Source organism: Marmota marmota, unplaced genomic scaffold (genome assembly GCF_001458135.2).
Source record: "Marmota marmota marmota unplaced genomic scaffold, marMar, whole genome shotgun sequence".
Taxonomy (NCBI): Eukaryota; Metazoa; Chordata; class Mammalia; order Rodentia; family Sciuridae; genus Marmota; species Marmota marmota.
In genome coordinates, this window is record NW_026000196.1 from 3,509,184 (window position 1) to 3,529,730 (window position 20,547).

A 20,547-nucleotide genomic window follows, 5' to 3' on the forward strand; every position below is an offset into this window, starting at 1 on the left:
CCCCCCTTTTTTTTTGTCCACATGCTACTTTCAGGGTGAAGGCTTCCTGCCCTTTATCCTTCCATCCCCAATACGTTGGAAATTTGGAGTGGCTGAGACAAGTTGAGGAATGTGGCATAGTCCTGGACTCTTAATACATCTAACCTGGCCTTTCTATAAGTTAAGTGTGACCTAAGACTCTCCAGCCCAGGGAGCAGACCTGGAGAAGGAGGGCGGGGACGGGGCCCTCCCCTTCCTAAGCTGATAAGGGCAAAAGGGACAAACTCCTGGTGGCTTCAGAAAGGCCTAATTTGGGGGATGGGTAAGGCAGAACAGTCTGAAGACTGCAGTGGTGGGTGGAGGAAGGAGAAAGCACTTTCACTTGTTGGGAGTGCTGCAGGTGAACTAGGACCCTTGTTTATTTAAATGAGAGCTTGCTCTGTGCCAGGCACTGTTCTAGCACTAGGGATTAGCTAAACAAAAGGGCCCTTGCTGTCATGGGGCTCAGCCTTTGTTTCTTGACAGGTGCCTTAGCACTAAGAGCAGTATTAAAGGAGTACTGTACATAAATTGTAGGGAAAGACTGATAGTGTGTTTGAGCTAACGAAGAAATCAGACAATTTCTCTTAGTACACCCATTTCTCCTCCAGATTAGACATGACAAATCTGATCCACAGACCCTTGGAGGGGTGCCATCCCTTTCTCGTTTTCCCAAGCCTCAAAGCCTATTCTTTTCGACCTGGAGTGTGTGGGAGAGAGGCATCCCTCCTGGTCCAGAGCTCATCCTAACAGGAACAGCGTGACAAGGGCCTGGGCCACTAGGTAAAGCCAGAACGGAGGGGGTAGCACCGCCCACTGGAGCCGGACGCGAAACACCCCGCTTCCGCCCCATGCCGCCAGAGGCCGCTGTGGTACTCCCGAGCGAATTCCGCAATTCTCGCCTGAGCGGAAGTGGCTTTCTGGCCGGCGCTTTATATTGCCTCTCTCGTACTTCCTGTTTCCTCTTTTGCCAGGACCCGCCAACATGGTAGGTGTTTTCGTTTGAGTGCTCGCTCCTCCTCAATCGTTGTCCATCCTTAGTTTTCCCGGACCCTGGCCCACAATGGGAGACTTTGGGCCAGTCGGAAGCGGGTTCCCGTTAGGCTGGAATTGCGACAGGCGCGGTTTCTGTAGAGCTGGGGTTGCGGTCGGCGCTAGTTACTCCCTCCCGTCCAGGTTCACCTTTCTCCTGCGGTGATTCTGGTTCTTTAACCCGGACTTGCCGGCTTGCTAGTGACCTCGTCTCTGCCCGCAGGGCCGCGTTCGCACCAAAACTGTGAAGAAGGCCGCCCGGGTTATCATCGAGAAGTACTACACGCGCCTGGGCAACGACTTTCATACCAACAAGCGCGTGTGCGAGGAGATCGCCATTATTCCCAGCAAGAAGCTCCGCAACAAGATCGCAGGGTGAGTGAAGGCCTGGAAAAAGGTGCAGAACTGTGACCGCGGGAGTTGCCGTCCTCGGATTTGGGGAAGACTTTTTTTTTCCCCCCCTGATGGTTTTGTTAGCGCCAAGCTCCCTGGTACTCTAGAGGGAGTTGGAGGTTTGTTTTTGCAGATTTTGCTGGGATGTTCGGGTTATGACTGGCTGTCATGGTTAAGGTAATCGAAGTCAGATCTCTGGACTTAAGTCTTACTTGGTTTTTATTTGCTTTTAATAAAAATTACTCATTGTTGCTATTACTCAAAAAGTTGGTAGAACTATGTGCGAGAAACCAAAGGAACAGAAATACTTCACTAAGGGGTTCTGAGTGGGAGGTTCTTCGATGGGGAATCCTCTTTTCTCTTGTGAAAAGAACTAAAACTGATGTGTATCCAGATGTCCTGGGTACCAGTAAAAGTCCAGTGTGTTTTTACTGTGTGTACTTACAGCTATGTCACACATCTGATGAAGCGGATACAGAGAGGCCCTGTGAGAGGTATCTCCATCAAGCTGCAGGAAGAGGAGAGAGAAAGGAGAGACAATTATGTTCCTGAGGTAAGTTTTTTGGATCTTTAGCTTTCTGGCTTCCAAAGGGACCTCCACTGAGAGTTTAAGGAGGCCTTTTACCAGTGCACCCTCAACCAACTTGTAGGTGCCTATTATCTCCTGTTTGGTGGTCTTTTTTGTGACCTCTTGGAAGCAGGTTAAGTCTGTTTTTCCACATGAAAGACCTCTTGCCCCTAACAGTGTTTTTAAAATGCAAGTTCTGTCTTAATGGTTTTCTGGGTAGTCAATGGGGCCCAGGAAGATAAAAGCAGAACAGCTTCTTGGGGCCTCTTTTACTGCTACAACAGACTTGATCACGTTATGGGTTCCTAACCTTTCTCTCCAGCCCCAGTACCCTCTTCTGGGTATGGGGAGGGGTTTGTTTTTACTTCCTATCTGCTAATTTAAGAATGGGGGACAGTTGAGGTGAGGGAGAGCTCAGTGGTTGATATTTTGGGTCTGTCTCCCTTCTAGGTCTCTGCCCTGGATCAGGAGATTATTGAAGTAGATCCTGACACTAAGGAAATGCTGAAGCTTTTGGTGAGTGTCCCTTAGATTTCTAAAGTAAGAACTCCTTGGTCAAGATCCATAATAGCTTTCTACTATTTGTAATGGCAGTAGATCAAGTCCAAGGTCACAACTAGTAAATGGCACTAAACAGATTGCTTTTAAAGTGGTTTAGCTAGTATTGAGTGCTGGGTGGTTTGAGAATTGATTGATTATTCATCACAAGATAATCCCAATGCAGTGGTATCCAGTATATCCTTCTTAGTTTCTTCCATTTTCTTTTTGGTTCTGTGGCTGACTTATCACATACACCCCCTTTGTCGAAGTCCTGCCTCACTCCTTGGGTTACTGAATGTTTGAATGCTCATCTAAGAAATGAGCTGTGATCTCACTTGTAGATACACACCAGGCACTATTTAGATGGTTGACAGCTATTTTCAGTACAATTTGATAATGTTTCTCTTTGTCTTATCTTTGTCCTTTTACATTAAGTTGGTGAAAATAGCATGGGCCTCAAAGTCTATGGTGCTGTTGGTGACTTCAAGCTTCTCCCCTCTCCATTTCTTATCTTTAAATGTTAAATCATTCAAAAAGAGTAAAAAATGAACTCCTATGTACCTAACACCCAGTTTCCAAAAAACAGACTGCTGTGGGCTGTGAACCTTTACCTTCTGAAATAACCTTTGTTTGAAATGCAGCTTTTTATTTTTTTTCCCCTTGTTTGAACTGTAAAATGGGTTTTTGAGAATGAAATAGGAGAATGAAGCAGGCCCTAATCTGGTCCTGTTTCCACTTTCCTTGGTAACTTGTATTCCTGGTGTTAAACTTTTGCCTGAAGCTGGTCCTGAAAATGATTTTGTGTCATGGTTTTGTGTCATGGAGGATTTGTTCCAGTAACCCCCCACTGTAATAAAATCTGGATGCTCAGTGGCATGTTTGCATATGACCTACACATTCTGCCCTGTACTTTAAGTCATCTTAGATTATACCTAGTGTCAAATCTGTGTCAGTTGTTACGCAGTATTGTTTAGGGAATAATGACCTAATGAGCATATATGTTCAGACAGATTGTGGGTTTTTTTCTGAATACTTTTAACCATGTTTGGTTAGATCCATGGATATGGAGAGCCAATCCTATTCTCAAAGGATGGGTCTTGTCTAGGGCACGAGTCAGCCATCTAGTGGGTAGAAGCCAGGGGATGCTGGCACACTTTCAGAGTGCAGAGTAGTACCCTCTAACATATCTAGGCCAGTGTATCTGTAGTACCAAATTTAATAAGCACTGTTTTGGGATGAAAATGAGTTGTGAAAACAAGAAGAGCTGCATGGCAGGTTTGTGAAAGTTAGAAACAGTGGTTTAAGCAGAGATTTTAAGTAGCTAGGCATTGTTGAAGAAAGGTCACTAGTGGAAAGTGGAAGTCTCCTAACAGCCAACTGCTCAAGAAGAGGGGTTCTTCAGATATTGCCTAGACCTTCCTCAGTGTTATGGCCCTAGCAGCAGAAGACATTTTTTGTGCCGCGTCGCACCAGTCTAACTACATACTGTTGGGGGCTGGCAGCAGTCTCGCAGTGTTGCTATGGGGCAGACCACAGATCTCGGCTGTTCAGCTCACATTGAATCCGTTTTGTTGTTCCAGGACTTTGGCAGTCTCTCCAACTTGCAGGTCACTCAGCCTACCGTGGGGATGAATTTCAAAACACCACGTGGAGCTGTTTGAATCTTTCTGCTATGCTGTAATATTTTCAATAAACCTGGGAAAACAACTTTGCCTGTGTCATCTGTGGTGTTGGGTGTGGATGGAGTTAACTGCTGGCAGTTGCTTGAGATTTCAAGGAGCCATGTCCTATGATTTAGGAGTGGGTTCACCTGAATTCAGTAAAGGAGAAAATGTTAGCTGGATTCCTAGTACTAAGAAAAGGTGTGAATGTGAGTACTGAAGCCTGAAGAGAGGTTGGGGCATGTCCAGAGGCTGCAATGCTTTTGTCAGTTTCCTCTTTCATGTCCTGGGTCCTTGCTCTTTACCCTTTTAAGGATACACATAAATTGTGAGATATTTTTGAGGCTTATGATCCTGTTCATCTTTTACTATTTTTGGTACCTGTTGATATTCCAACTCCATCATTATACAGTATTCTGTAATGAGCTTTTTCCCTTACCTGTTCACAGCTAGCTTTGGTTTACATTTTTTTCTTTTGGTGAGGAGGTCAGCTGTTCTCACCTGTACATAAAGGAGCTTCCCCCACTAGGGTCTCCCACAGGTAGCTCATGAGGCTGAGGCAGGAGGATCGAGAGTTCAAATCCAGCCTCGGCAGTTTAGCAAGGCACTAAGCAACTCAGTGAGACCCTGTCTAATAAAATACAAAATGGGCTGGGGATGTATGTGTCTCAGTGGTGGATTGCCCCTGAGTTCAATCCCTGGTACCCAAAACAAAAACCAATAAAATGTGAAACTGGTAAATTAGCTACTGCTTATTTTTGCTTTGCTCTTCCACTGGGGGGCAGCATCACCATTATTTTGCACGTCCTTGACTCCACCTGTAAGACCTTTCCTGCTGGATAACTTGGCTGCAGGTTAGGGAGTTGAAAGAGGGGCCCAGGTGACTGCATTAGGGGAGGGCAAAGCAGCTGTTACCAGTGCCCTAGCAGGATGGATAACCTCTCTAGGCCTCAGTTCTTTCACCTGTAGTACAGGACTAATAATAATGCTCATTGGAGCTCCCTCCCCACCCCAGTGGATTTTAAGCAGCTGGCAAGGAGAAGGACAAACTTATTTACAGTAAAGGGATGTAGAAATAAATGTAGTGGACACGACTAAAATTCACAATGAGGATGTCAACTGAAGCGCTAACTGAAGAATTTTATTTGCATGGATCTAGGCAAGAATCATCTACAACTGACAGTTGTAAAATAGCTCAAAAGCAATGAAAGGTACAGATCTATAGGATCCCAGTTGCAACCCAGGTTATTGTTTAACTGTGCATGGTGTTTCACTGAAGCATGTTTCCCCCATATTTGTAAATTCACATTTGCTCTCTGTATTCTTATGTTAAGACTTTTAATTTTACTATAATAGTAAATAGTGTTCTCTTGTAATTGACTATCTCATGTATCATTTTTTTGATGTTTTCTTTTCTAAATTAATCAAATGCTTGACTATTTTTTGATAGTTTCAAAGAACCAGCACCTCATTTCACTTCCCCTTTCTTTTCCTCTCCCCTCCTCTTTCCTCCCTCCTTTACTTGAGTACCTTCAACTTGAAGTTGTTTTTTTAAAAAATATAATTAGAAGTCACAGTGAGAAATATGACTAATGCTCATTTCCTTTTTTTTTTTTACAACTGCAGAGGTCAGCTAACTGGCTGGTTTATATATGAATTTTGATATAAGAATGGCTTTATCCATTTCTGAAAGTTTAAAAAAAACGAGTGAGTTTAAAAAAATGAACTACCACTGGGGGTGTAGCTCAGTGGTAGAGTGCTTGCCTAGCATGCTATCCTGAGTTTAATCCCTAGTACCCCCCATCCTCCAAAAAAAAAAAAAAAAGAAGTGCTGAATCCTTATCATTCTACCAAAAATGGAAAAAACTGGACTTGGAATGTCATGAGCTTTTGAGTGGACTATTGGTTGGACAGGCAAAGAAAGCTATTTACTGATGGTGAAGAAATTTGACCAGAGAAAATAAACTCATCTTAAGACTATTTGCCATTGGAGAATGGTTGCCTCAAGAGCTAAGAATACTGGGAATAATATAATAGCCAATTAAAAAATGAGGCATATTATTTTGACTGCTTTTGACAGATCAAAAGATGTTACTAGATCAGCTTAGGTGTTTATTCAAGGAGTCAGTGTCAACTTTGAAGAGATGGAAAATTAGCCTCTATAACGTCTTTATGGAATAGCTTTGAGTCAGAATATTGTTGAAGATGAGAAATAGGCCGGGTATGATCACACATGCCTGTAATTCCAGTGGTTCAGGAAGCTGAAGCAGGAGGATTGCAAGTTCAACACAGACTTAGTAGTTTAGTAAGACTTTGTCTCAAAATTTTAAAAATGCAGAGGAGGACTGGGGATGTAGCTTCTTAGAGGTAGAGCACCCCTGGGTTAAATCCCCAGTACCCCCCTTCCCCAAAATAAAAAAATAAAGTTGATAAATCACTAATTCAGTATTACTTACCCTGAAGTGGGAATCTGCTGAACTGTGTTAAAACTAATGGTAGCAAAAATTTATGTGGAGCAGAAAAAAGCTTATTTGGAGAAATTATACTTGTAAAAGTGTAAGGTGGTTAAAACCTATGGTGATTCATTATATTATTCAGCAAATATTTTAAGGAAAATAGCTAAATCTTCTATGTATAAAGAACAATAAACTTCATTCACTCTTATAGACTGAACAAAATTTGTGGATTTGATGATAACTTTTAATTGTAATAAAATATATGTAACAGTATAATTATGATAAAGTTTAAGTATACAGTTCAGTGGTAGTGTAATACATTTATAATGTGGTATTACTTGCTGTACTCAAAATTTTCTCCCCATCACCAATAAAAACTGATCCACTAAATAGCTCCTCATTTCCTTTTCTCTAAGTGGAATTATGCAATATTTGTCGTTCAGTGCCAGAATTCTTTCACTAAGCATAAAATATTTTCAAGGTCCATCAATGTTGTTAACATGTATTGAAATTATATTCTTTTTGTCTCTGAGTATAGTACAATGTGTTTATTTGTATTTCTCTTGTATTGCTTGTTCAAATATGTATTTGAAACCCTGATTTCAATGTTTTGGGTACTGACCCTTGACCCAGAGTGGAATTGCTGGGCATATGTTAATTTTTATTTCTAAGTATTCCTAAGAAGTATTTGTAAGACTATTTATTTTTTTTAGACAGTTTAGGCAATTTGTATATTTCTAGAAATTTGTCCATTTCATTTAGCTTCAAGTTTTTAGTGTATACTTAATAGTTTTCTGTGGTAATTCTTTTTATTTCTTTGTTCAGTAAAAATGTCCCTGCTTTCATTTTTTTTTTAAATTGTTTTGGTACCAGGGATTGAACCCAGGGGTGCTTTACCATTGGGCTAGATTCCCAGCCCGTTTTATTTGTTTGTTTTAATTTAGAGGTATGGTCTCCATAAATTGCTGAGGGCCTTCCTCTCAAACTTGTGAACCTCCTGCCTTAGCCTTCTGAACTGCTGGGATTACAGATGTGAGATACCATGCCTAGCCCTGCTTTCATTTCTGATTGTAGGTATTTGTATCTTTTCTTTTTTGAGAGTTTAGCTAGAGATATGTCAAAATTGATCTTTTGAAAGAATAGACTTTTGGTTGTATTGATCTCTCTTGCTTTTCCATGATCTATTTTATTTTGTTTCTTCCTCTTTCCATCCTTTTCTTACTCTTGCCCTCCCTTTCTTCCTTCTTCCTTAGCTTTAGGCTTAGTTAGCCTTTTGTGTGGGGGGGTATGGGGGTCAGGGTATGGGTACTTGGGATTAAACCACCGATCTGTACCCCCCAGCCTTTTTTATTTCTTATTTTGAGACAGTCTCATTAAGTTGCTCAGGCTGACCTCAAACTTGCAATCTTCTTGCTTCAGCCTTCCAAGTTGCTGGGATTACAGGTGTGCACCACAGCACCTGGCTAGTTTGCCTTTTTTCTAGTTGCTTACTGTGTAAAGTTAGTTTGTTGACTTGAGATCTTTCTTCTTTCTTTATGTGGGCATATTGTCCCCCTGATCATACTGCCTTTTCTGTATTCTCTAAGTTTTGATATGTTGTGTTTTCATTTTTATTTGTCTCCAAGTATATTCTAATTTCTTTTGTGATTTCTCTGATCTATTAGTTGTCCGAGGACATGTTGTTTATTTGTCGCATCCTTATGAATTTTCTAGTTTTTCCTATTGTTAATATTTAGCCTCATTCCAATGTGATCAGAAAAGATACTTTGTATGATTTCAAACTTAAAATTTATTAATACTTGTTTGGTCTATCCTGGAGAATTTTCCATGTACACTTAAGAAAATATATACTCTGCTATTGGGTGGAATTTTTTTATATCTTTTTAAAAAATGTGTATAACGTCAAGTTTAATTAAGAGAATCAGATCCTCATCCTAGGATGAGATGGGATAGTTTAGGTTGTTCACATCAACTGGGACATCTGTCTCTTATTGGTGAGTTAGGAGAAAGGTAATAAGGCAGAACATATACTGTTCCAAAGGTTGCCAATCAAGAGGGATGTACACAATTTCCATTCACATTTCATTGCCAAGGTAGTCACCGTGGGTCTGTTGCTTCTGCACAGATGTAATAGTTGCCCTGTGCTTCCATGTGGCTTCTTTCTCATTCTCCTGCAGAGTGGCTTGAACTCTCATATGGTGGTCTCAGTGTTCTTACTGAGAAGTAGTATTCCTGCTGCTTGAATCAGGAGCCATGGAGCTACTAGGAATGCAGCCTTCCTCTAACCCATCATCTTGAATCTGCCTCTATATATCTTGAAGCCTTGTGAGTTTTTAGTATTGTTCAAGCTACTATATCTTTACTGACCTTTTATCTCACTTCTGTATCCATTATTAAAAGTGGGGAGCCAGGTGTGGTGTTGCATTCCTATAATCCCAGTGACTCATGATTTAAAGGCCAGCTTCAGCAACTTAGTGAGACCTTGACTCTAAATAAAATATTTAAAAAGGGCTGGGGATGTGGCTCAGTGTTTAAACACCCCTGGGTTCAATCCCCTGCACGCACGCACACGCACACACACACACACACACACGTGCAAAAAAAAAAAAAAGTGGTGCACTGAAGTTTACAACAATTATTATAGAATCACCTTTCCCTTTAAGTCTGTCAATATTTGTTACATATTTGGAAATCTGATGTCCGGTGCATATATTTTTATAATTGCTATATCCTCTTGGTGAACTGACTCTTGTATTAATATATAATGTCCTTTTGTCCCTTATAATAATTTTTGACATAAAGCTTATTTTGTCCAATATAGTATAGCAACATTAGCTTTCCGTTGGTTACTATCTGCATGGAATATCTTTTTCGATCTCTTTGAATCTAAAGTGTGTTTCTTGAAGACAGCATATAGTTGGTTCTTTTTTTAAAAAATCCATTCTGTTATTCTTTATATTAGATTTGGATAGTTAAAGAATTCTGCCATTTTCTATGTTTTTTGGTATATCTTTTTGTCTTTCATTTCCTCCTCTATTTGTATTTAGTTGACTCTCAGTAGTGAATCATTTTTTATTCCTTCCTTATTTCCTTTTGTGAGTATATTCTATTGATATTTATGAACTCATAGCTTAATGGACTATTGTGAAATAGCAGAGATTTAAAACAATAGGGCCTGGTTGGAGGTCATTGAGGGTGTGCATTTGTCCCTGGCCCCTCTGTCTCTTTCTCTGCTTCACAGGTTCCATGAGGTAAACAGCATCCTCTGCCATATGCTCCCATTGCCATGATGTTCTGCCTCACCATAGGCCCAGAAGCAACTGGGCCAACCATGGACTGAAACCTCTGAAACGGTGAGCCGAAAATAGACATTTCATACTATAAGTTGAATTATGTCAGGTATTTTGTCACAGTGATAAAAAACTGACTAAAACATCTGTATTAACTTTGTAGGACTGCCATAACAAAATACTATAGAATTGGTGAATGAAACAACAGAAATTTATTTTCTTACTATTCTGGAGGCTAGAAGTTAGAGAAATGTCAGTAGAAGGATTTCTTTCAGTACTTTAAATATGCCATCCCACTGCCTTCCAGCTTCCATGATATCTGATGTCTGGTGTATATATCTGATGAAAAATTGACTGCTAATCTTATATGATCCCTTGTACATCAAGATTGCATCATGTCTTGCCAATTCTATGTTATGCTGGGCATGGTGGCACATACCTGTAATCCCAGCGGCTCAGGAGGCTGAGGCAGGAGGATCGCAAGTTCAAAGCCAGCCTCAGCAAAAGTGAGGCTCCATGAGACCCTGTCTTTAAATAAAATGCAAAGTAGGGCTAGGGATGTGGCTCAGTAGCCAAGTGCCCCGAGTTCAATCTGGTACCCCAAAAGAATCTATCTGTGGCTTTTGGCAGACTGAGTATGATGTGTCTCAATGTGGTTTATTTTACTTGTAGATTCATGGATTTATATATTCATGTCTTTCAACAAATTTGCAACCCAAGACTTTTTAACTTTTCTATTTTTTTTCTTTATTTAAAAAATTTTATTTTCAGTCAAATACTATTCATCGAGTATTTCGTTGAGGTTATTTATCTTATTGTATAAATATTTTAGATATAATTTAAATACAGTGAGTATTTTTGTATAAGTTAAAATGTTTTCATTCCCTATGAGTAATCAATCACTTGGAACCTACGGGGCTAGTTCATAATATATTTGATTTTTTTCTTTTTGTGTTCATTATAGCTAGCAGATCCTCTTTTGGAGGAGGACATGACTAATTTTCTTTTCTTTTTTTTAAGTTTCTGGGCTAGGGTACAGTATTCCTTTGGGTTGATGAAGCCCTTGTGTGATATTATGAATATGTATTTGGTCTTTGATCCATTCCTGACATACAACTCCCAGAAGACTTGGAAGCCAGGTTCCATGGCACAGGCCTGTAATCCCAGTGATTCAGGAGGCTGAGGCAGGAGGACTGCAAGTGTGAGGCTAGCCTCAGGAATTTAGTAAAACCCTATTTCAAATAAAAAGGGCTGGGGGATGTAGTTTTGTAGTATAGTACACTTGGGTTCAATGCCCAGCACTAGCCAGCCCCACAACACACAGAAGACTTGAAACATCCGGAGTTATGAATATCTTTTTGTATGCTAATGAGATGACTGGTAGCTGAAGGTCGCTAAATAACTCCAGGATGGGGCTAGTCACAGAAAAGACTAAGACATGATATTCCTTGGCTCATAGATGCATCATTGCCATCCTCTATCTTCACACAGTAGGACTTCTAGCCCTATGCCCCAGTCTGCAGGGAAGGGAGAGGGACTGAAGGTTAATTTGATCACCAATGGCCAAGCATTTAATCAGTTATGACTATGTAATGAAGCTTTCAAAAAACCTCAAAGGACTTGGAAATCCAGCCAAATGTGGAGTTTCCCAAAGGGTGATATACCTAGAGAGTGAATGGAAGCTTCTGCACTCTTTCTCTCATACTTTGCCCTTTGCATCTCTTCCATTTAGTTATTCCATTTAACATTTAATTTAACATCCATTTTATCGATATTTTTCCTTTGGGTTACTATGACTTATAATTGTTTTCTTCTAAATGTTTTATCGTTTTAGCTCTTTCATTGGGTGCTTGATCCATTTGTATTAATTTCTGTAAGAGGTGTGAAATAGGAGTCCAGCTCCTCTCTGTGGGTGATATCCATTTATCCCAGCCCCTTTATTGAAGACTGCCTTTTTCCATTGAGTGGTCTCTATTATGGTCAGCCAACCATAATGTCAAGGTTTGTTTGTGGACTCTCAGTTCTGTTCCATATCACAAAGTCTTGTTTACTGTAGCTTTGTAATAAAATTTGAAATTTCAGTGTGAGTCCTACAACTTTTTTTCTTGTTTTCTTAATCAGGGTTTCCCTTTTTCCCCACGTGAGTTTTTAGCATCAGCTTGCCAATTTCTTTCCCTCTCCACTCCCCCTGCCCCCCAACCCCTTTTTTTTCTCTCACCTTCCCCTCAGGGTTTTGCCATGTTGCTCAGTCTGGTCTCTAAACTTGTGGGCCTAGGTGATCCTCCCACCCCAGACTCCTGAATAACTGAGATTATAACAGTGTGCCCAGTTTAGCTTGCTAATTTCTGCAATAAAGGTAAACCGGACTTTTAATAGGGATTGCATTGGATTTGTAGATCAATTTGGGAACTTTATTCTGGGGCTGTTGATGCAAAGTAGACCACAAAATAAATAGCTTAAATCAATATAAATATATTGTCTCAGAATTCTTTGGGCTGGAAATCCACAGTTAAGGTATGTCCAGGGCAGTGCTCCCTTTGAAATTTGTATGGGAATCTTTGTTTCTTCTTAGTTTCTGGTGTTTTGCCAGCAATTTTGATATTCCTTGGCTCATAGATGCATCATTGCCAACCTCTGTCTTCACACAGCATTCTTGTGTCTCTCTGTTTTTTCACATGGGTCTTTTTTTTTTTTTTTTTAATGAGGACACTAATCATAGTGGATTAGGAGCCCACCCTACTCTAGTATGAGCTTATCTTAACTAATTACATGTGTAAATAGCCCTAAATGAGGTCCTTTAGTGATACTGAAGTTAGGACTTTGTCCATTTTATGTTTTTGTAACAGAATACCACAGACTAGGTAATTTATAATGAGCAGAAAGTTATTTGACCAGGATTCTGGAAGTTGGGAAATTCAGGAACCTGATGCTGGCATCTGGTAAAGTCTTTATCCATCATTTCATGTTGGAAGATGGAAGAGCAAAAGAGGAGGCCAAATTTGCTTTTATAACAACCCACTTTCATTGTCTCCTGCAATGACATTTATCCCTTCATCTAGCAAAGCCCTCTTGACCTAATTACCTGTCCAAGTTTCTGTCTCCCAACACTGTTGTACTGGGTGTTAATTTTCTAGCAAATGAACTATGGGGACACATTCAGACCACAGCTGACTTCAGCATATCATTTTTTTGTAGAAACTTCAAAACCAAATTCAAAACAATTCAAACCATATCAGGGATTATGGCCATTTTAATAATATTAAGTCTTCCAATCTGAACAGGGTATGTCTTTATATTTCTTTTCAGCGATGTTTAGTAGCTTTCACTATACAAGTCTTACACTTCTTTATTCCTGAATAGTTTTATTCATTTTGATGCTATTGTTAATAGAATTATTCTTAATTTCATTTTTGTAGTGATCATTAATAGTATATAGAAATGCAACTGACTTTTTGCTGGGTGCGGTGGCATATGCCTGTAATCCTAGGAACTTGGGAGGCTGAGGCAGGAGGACTGCAAGTTTTAGGCCAACCTGGGCAACTTATAAGGATATAGCTTAGTGATAGGGATCCTGAGTTCAATCCCTGATATCAGGAAAAAAAGAAAAGAAATAACAACTGTTTTTTTTTTTTTTTTTTTTTTAAGTAAAACAAAATGTATTACATGTATAGTTCAAGTTATTCTGACAGTAGTGTCCATTGCACACTTCTGAGTCCATTTGTAAGATATTACCTTGTTGTATACATTTTATAATCTATGGCATGAAGGGTTATCTGGATTTGGATGACATAGCAGTGAACAAGTAGGTAAAAGAACTTTTGACCACTGTCATCTTAGTATATCAAGACAAATACTGCTATTACTGATAATATTTGGATGATAAATTCTTATAAATGCAACCTTAGATGCTTTGAAGGGATAATTTGTAGAAAAATGAGTTGTCAACATCAGTATACTGCCTTGATATGGACTGTCATTAGATCCCATAATTGTGGCTTGCCAGTGAAAAACAACATCCCTAACTGGACCTACAGAGCATTGTATTGATCTTAGACCAAATCACTAAGATCCTTATTCATCTATTTTAGTGTCATACTCTGTACATTTCATCTGGTTCTTCACTATTCCAGTGTGTGCTCACATGTCTGGCTGAAATTCTTGATTATTGATTATTATTGTGGTAGGGAAGGAGTGTCTCTTGGGGAGAGATGTTTTTAGTCAAAATTAAAAAGATAGGACAAAAAATTTAAAGTTCAAACTACATAAGAAAACATTTGGCTTATTATAAAAAAAAAACAAAACAAAACAAAAAAACAACTCCAAGAAAAGAGGGTAATGAGGAACCCGTTTTTTTTTTTTTGGAAAACAGCTCAAAATGAGAAAAGAAGGAATAAAATCACTTTTCCCCAATTAAAATATTGGGAGCCAAAATTATTTCTGTATAGCTTAATTTAGTTTCAACCTAATTTTAAAAATAAATTGCTCTATGAACATCTGTTGATTAAGAGAGATAAATAACTAACCACAAATATTCTTTTAACCTTATTAAATTATTCTGTCACAACCAATAATCATTTGGTATCTCATCCAGGCTCTTCCAGACTTAGTTACATTTACAGGAGGGCTGGGACCTCCTTCAAGCTGCTGCCTTGGCTTCTCCCCTGACCCTCCAGGGCTCATGCACAAAACAGTCAGGAGATCTTCAATTGATTTTTACCAACTGCTTTTTTTTTTTTTTTTTTTTTTTTCCAGTACTGGGATTGAATACAGGGTTGCTTTATCATTGAATTACATCCCCCACCCTTTTCAAAAATTTTTAAACTTCTGAGACAGCATCTTGCTATGTTGCCCAGGCTGGCCTTGAACTTGTGATCCTCTTGGCCTCAGCCTTCCAAGTCTCAGATTACAGGCTTATACCACCACACTTAAATTTATCTGTTGCCATTTTATCCTGAAGTCTTGCTACATCTGATTATTAACTCTAATGGTTTTTATATGTAGATTTATTAAGGTTTTCTATATAAGAGATCGTTCTATTTTCAAATAGATATAGTTGTAATTTTTCCTTTCTAATCTATATACCTCTTCTTGCCTAATTGCTCTTTGTCTCATTCCTGATTTAAAGGGTGAAAGCTTTTGTCTTTCACTATTACCTATAATGTTAGCTATGTTGTTTTGTTTTTGATAGAAGTCTTTATCAGGTTGAGACAATTCCTTTCTATTATAGTTTATAATTAGGTCATGAGTGTTTTTATTTATTTGTTGGTGCCAGGGATTGAACCCAGAGGCAAACCTGGTCCTTCTCTTTTTTTGGTCTTGCTAAGTTGTTTAGGGCCTTGTTAAGTTGCAGAGGCCGGCTCTGAACTTGTAGTTCTCCTGCTTTAGCCTTCCTAACCACTGGGATGGGTCAGGAATTTTTGTTTGTTTGTTTTGCAAGGAGTGTTTTTATCTTTATATATGGTTGCATCAGTCAGCTTTCAATTACTGTAACAGATACCTGAAGTAATCAAAATATAAAGAGAAAAGGTTTATTTTGGCTACATTTTTTGGAGGTTTATTTTTGGAGGTTTCAATCCATGGTGACTTTGCTTTTGGGTCTGTGGTGAGGAAAGGAGCATGTGGTGGAGCAAAGCTGCTCACCTTATGGGTGGATATAAGTAAGTAAATAAAGAGAAAGAAGAGACTGGGATCCCACAGTTCCTTTCCAGGGCACACTCCCAATGGCCCAAGATCTCCCTCTAGGCCTCACCTCTTTTTTTTTTTTTTTAATATTTTTTTTTAGTTGTCAATGGACCTTTATTTTATTTATTTATATGTGGTGCTGAGAATCGAAACCGGTGCCTTACACATGCCAGGCAAGCACTCTACCACTGAGCCACAATCCCAGCCCTAGGCCCCACCTCTTAAAAAGTTCTGTCACTTCCCATTAGCACCACACTGGAACAAGCCTTTACCTGATGGGCTTTTGAGGGAACATTTAAGATTCAAAACTATAGCCAATGGTGTATTGCATTGATTTTTTTAAAATATTTTTTTAGTTGTAGATAAACACAATATCTATATTTATTTTTATGTAGTGCTGAGGATTGAAGCCAGTGTCTCACATGTGCAAGGCAAGTGCTCTACCACTGAGCTACAGCCCCAGCCCTTGTATTGATTTTTGTATGTGGAACCAATACTGCGTTCTTGAGATAAAAATACAACTTGCCTGTGGTATAAGATCATTTTATATATTGCAGCATTCAGTTTGCTAGTATATTAGAGAGGATTTTTGGGGGACGGGGGTAAGGGAGATTGAACTCAACCACTGAGCCACATCCCTAGCTGTTTTGTATTTAGGATCTCACTTAGTTGCTTAGTGCCTGTTACTGAGGCTTGCTTTGAACTTAGGATCCTCTTGTCTCAGCCTCCCGAGCTGCTGGGATTATAGGCTTGCCTGCTGCACCCAGCCTAGAGAGGATTCTAATGTCCATATTCATGACATATTGGTCTATAGTTTTCTTTCATTGTTATAGTCAATTTTCTTTGCTTTTGGTATCAGGGTAATACTGGCCTCCCAAAATGAGTTGGAAAGTATTCTCTTCGATTTTTAAGAAGAGTTTGAGAATGGTGTTGGTTCTTTTTTGAAACATTTGGAAGAATTCAATGGTAAAGCCATTTGGTCCTGGATCTTTGTGGAAATTCTTTTGATTACTAATTCTATCAGTTATTTGTTAAAAGTTTTGCCTTTCTTATTGAGTCAGCTTCATTACCTTTGTCTAGGAATTTCTACATGTCACCTAAGTTGTCTAATATATTGGCATACAATTACTCATGGCACTCCCTTTTATTAATCCTTTATTTAATCCTTTTTATTTCTATAAAGATAGTAATGCTATCTGCCATTTCATTTTAGCAACATAAGTCTTCTCTCTTTATTAGCCAGTCTATCTCAAGGTTTGTTAATTTGTTCATCCTTTTGATGAACCCACTTTTGATTTTTAAAAAATTTATGCTATAATCTTTGTTCTTTCTAAATTTTATTAGTCCATTGTAATTATACATAATAATGAATTCATTGTCACATTTTCATATTGTTGTTTTCTTTATTGGGCTTGCTTTGGGTTTAGTTTGCACTTTTTAACTAATTTAGTAAAGTAGAATTTAGATTATTGATTTCTTTTTTTAATATATAATTTCTAACTGTAAATTCTTCTGAGCAATCTTTCACTGATTTCATACATCTGGGTTGATTATGTTTTAATTTTTATTTTTTAATTTTCTTTGTGATATTCTTTGATCTATTGATGATTTAGGATTGTACTGTTTAAATTTCACAAACCTGTGTATTTCCTTTTGTTATTTCTAATTTCATTCCAGTAGGGTCAGAGAATATATTTTGTATGAATTCATTTATTTAAAAACTTACTGAGAATTGAGGGCCCAACATATGTCTATCCTGGAGAATATGCACTGGAGAAGAATATACATTCTTATGTTGTTTGATAAATCCCTTTTAAGTAAATATGGCTTATGGTATTGTTCAAATTCTCTATTTCCATATTGATCTTCTGTCTAGTTATTTTATCCATAAACAAAAATGTGGTATCAGGAATGGAGATGTTATTCAGTGGTAGTGTACTCAGTGTCCAAGGCCCTGAGTTTAATCCCCAGGACTGCACACACACAAAGTGGGATATCAGAGACTTCAGCAATTACTGTTAAAATTATTTAAATCTCCCGTCAGATCTTTCCATTTTTGCTTCTTTTTTTTTTTTAAGAGAGAGAGAGAGAGAGAGACAGACAGAGAATTTTAATATTTATTTTTTAGTTATCGGCGGACACAACATCTTTGTATGTGGTGCTGAGGATCAAACCCAGGCCGCATGCATGCCAGGCGAACGCGCTACCGCTTGAGCCACATCCCCAGCCCCATTTTTGCTTCTTGTATTCTGTTGTATATAAGATCTCTGTGTGTGTATACACAAATATATATATTATTATGTCTTAGTAGATTGACACTTACATCATAAAATATCCTTCTTTGTCTCTAGCAATTATTTTTTTATTTCTTATTGGTTCATATAAGTTACACATAACATTAGGATTCATTCTGACATAATTATAAATGCATGGAATATAATTTGCTCTAATTCAGTTCCCAGTATGGGGAGGACGATGGCCAGCATCTCATTAAAGGGTTCTTCCTACCCAGAATAATCCAAGCCACCCTAAAACTACAATCTCAAATAATTAGTAAAATAACAAAGCACAAATACACAGAAATATATTTACAGAAAGTGAAGCCCCTGATATATCTAGTCCACATGGATTCTGGAACTAGACAAAGGAAAAATGGCTCCTGTGGTTTATTTAAGGGGGTAGGTACATCAAAGGCAGAGATAAGGTTTCAAGGGCAGAGTGATGCTTCCTGATGTCTTGCAGTTAGCAAGGTGATTGACATCTTGGCAGGTCACACCCATCTTGGATGCTCTGTGGTCCCTGGCAGAGTGGGATAGAGATTCACATTGTCCCTGGGCAATTGGCCAGTGGAAATGTCCACTGGTCATTCCCAGACACCAGATGTCTTCATCCATGAGGCTTCCGTGCATGGAGACCCACAGGTAACCCAATGACGGCTCCCCCATTCTTAATTTATAACTTCAAGTCACTGGATCCTTGATCTGAGGGCGTCATGATCTATTATGACATAAAAAGAATTAGTAGCAAACATATCATTTCAATAACATACCACATGTTTTTAGGATAGGAGCCAATCTACAAAAGTATTCAACCAGCTAGAGATGCAGGGCCTATGAGATTGGTCCTGCTTTTTTTTAAAGTATCCTGCCTGGGTGTTTAGATGTATCCCTACAAGGTTTAAGCTGTTATTATTGTTAAGCTAAACGTCTATCAGATGATTTCTAATATTTTCCAAATATTTTGGGGAAGCATGAAATTTGGCTACAGAAATACACACATATTTATGTTTAGCACAGCATTTAAGCCTTTGTTTAAATTTGAGAGCAGAAATCTTATTATTGATACCTATAATAGTGGCTTTTAGAATATTTAATCTTGTAAACTCTTATCAATACTTACCTGATTATATACGACTATAGAAATATTTTGGGTCAAATTATTAAGAAAATTAGCTTAGTTAGATTACATTTTTTTACAATTTACAAAAATTTACAGGATATCTATTATGTCTCCAATAATTAAAACATAAGAGGATTAAATATAGGCTCACAGGCCACAGCAGGAACCCTCCTTGTGGTTCCTGCCTATAGATATGAGGCCATTTGTAAGATGGAGAAAATGAGGCAACAATTAAATGCTAGAGATCTTTTCTGGATATCATCTTGCTGAAAGTTAGCATATTACCAATGAAACTTTCAGGGGTCATCAAATCATGAGAGAATGAATTATGTCCATAAACAAGGTTAATATGGAGACAGATATAATAAGCCTGAAAGAATGCATTAAGATATATAGGATCCAAATTACCATCAAATAAGAAGTGACTGTTATAAATCCAGATGTGAGTTATTGGCCTTTCTACAGTGACATCAGTTTGCCAGCTTAATTTGGCTTTCATTATACAGCTGTAAATAATTCCCAAACAATAGGGAGTAATTTAAATCATATGGACTTTTAAAGAGTCAAAAGGATAGTATACCTAATCTTATTTTTGTATTCTGAAAATAGTTTTAGATAAGTCAATTATATTTCTAGCTTCTTAGATATTTTTCTAAATTAAGAATCCAAATTAAACATGGTTGTTTGCAAATTTCTTTTAAGAAGTAGAAGTGAAACATTTAGTGACAGTACTTCCATGTTAAGTCCTCCTGGCTTTGTATTTCGTGTAGGAAGTGGCATCTTTTATTTATTTATTTATTTATTTATTTTTTAGTTTTCGGTGGACACAACATCTTTTATTTTATTTTATTTTTATGTGGTGCTGAGGATCGAACCCAGCACCCTGCGCATGCCAGGCAAGTGTGCTACAGCTTGAGCCACATCCCAAGCCCATGGCATCTTGAAATAATTATCTTTTATCAATTTTTTGAAGATCAATCCAAAACATATCTATCACCTCTAGAGATTTTATGTTGCACTGGCAAAGCATTTGTATACTTTATTTATTCAGGAAAGATGCTAAATTTATTGTAGAATGATTAAGGCAGTAAAATATTGGAGGATATTGTGTGGAAATAACTGGCTTGTTATGAGAAAATTCTATTTCAATAATCATTCTATTTTAACAACTGTATAAATACAATCTTAAATTTTAAGGACCAGTATGATTGGATGGTCTAAGTCCTTCCCATGTCATTCTTTCCTCAAAAGTTACTTTTAAATAGCCAGTATGTTCCTTATGGACCAACATGTAGTTAGGTTCCTCCTGTGGCCAATGTGCTTAAATCTAGTCACAGGGATGGAACTAATATGAGTATCATTAATAAGCACTGGGATGGATTCTCTCAGTCCATATTGCAAGGTACATTAAAGGTGAACTTTGGGAGCAGGTCATAGAAATTTCTCCATAGATTTTACTTAACCTGATAGCTCACGAGGTCTACATAGCTATAGAGCACTGTGGTTAG

At 38.2% G+C, this 20,547-nt stretch overlaps 1 protein-coding gene across 1 annotated transcript; it reads left to right on the forward strand.

Moving 5' to 3' along the window:
• Positions 1–869: 869 nt before the first annotated feature.
• Positions 870–4,258, forward strand: Rps17 (ribosomal protein S17). Its single transcript, XM_015493018.2, has 5 exons — positions 870–1,006; positions 1,274–1,425; positions 1,891–1,996; positions 2,462–2,527; positions 4,132–4,258. The coding sequence occupies exons 1-5, from the start codon at positions 1,004–1,006 to the stop codon at positions 4,210–4,212; spliced, it is 408 nt and encodes a 135-aa protein (XP_015348504.1). The 5' UTR covers positions 870–1,003; the 3' UTR covers positions 4,213–4,258.
• The last annotated feature ends 16,289 nt before the right edge of the window (positions 4,259–20,547 follow it).

What these genes read in the sequence shown, in the direction of transcription:
- Rps17 (XM_015493018.2), top strand. An exon ending in CTCCGCAACAAGATCGCAGG is followed by an intron (nt 1,426 to 1,890) that starts GTGAGTGAAGGC and finishes GTGTACTTACAG; the next exon opens with CTATGTCACACATCTGATGA. An exon ending in GAGACAATTATGTTCCTGAG is followed by an intron (nt 1,997 to 2,461) that starts GTAAGTTTTTTG and finishes TCTCCCTTCTAG; the next exon opens with GTCTCTGCCCTGGATCAGGA.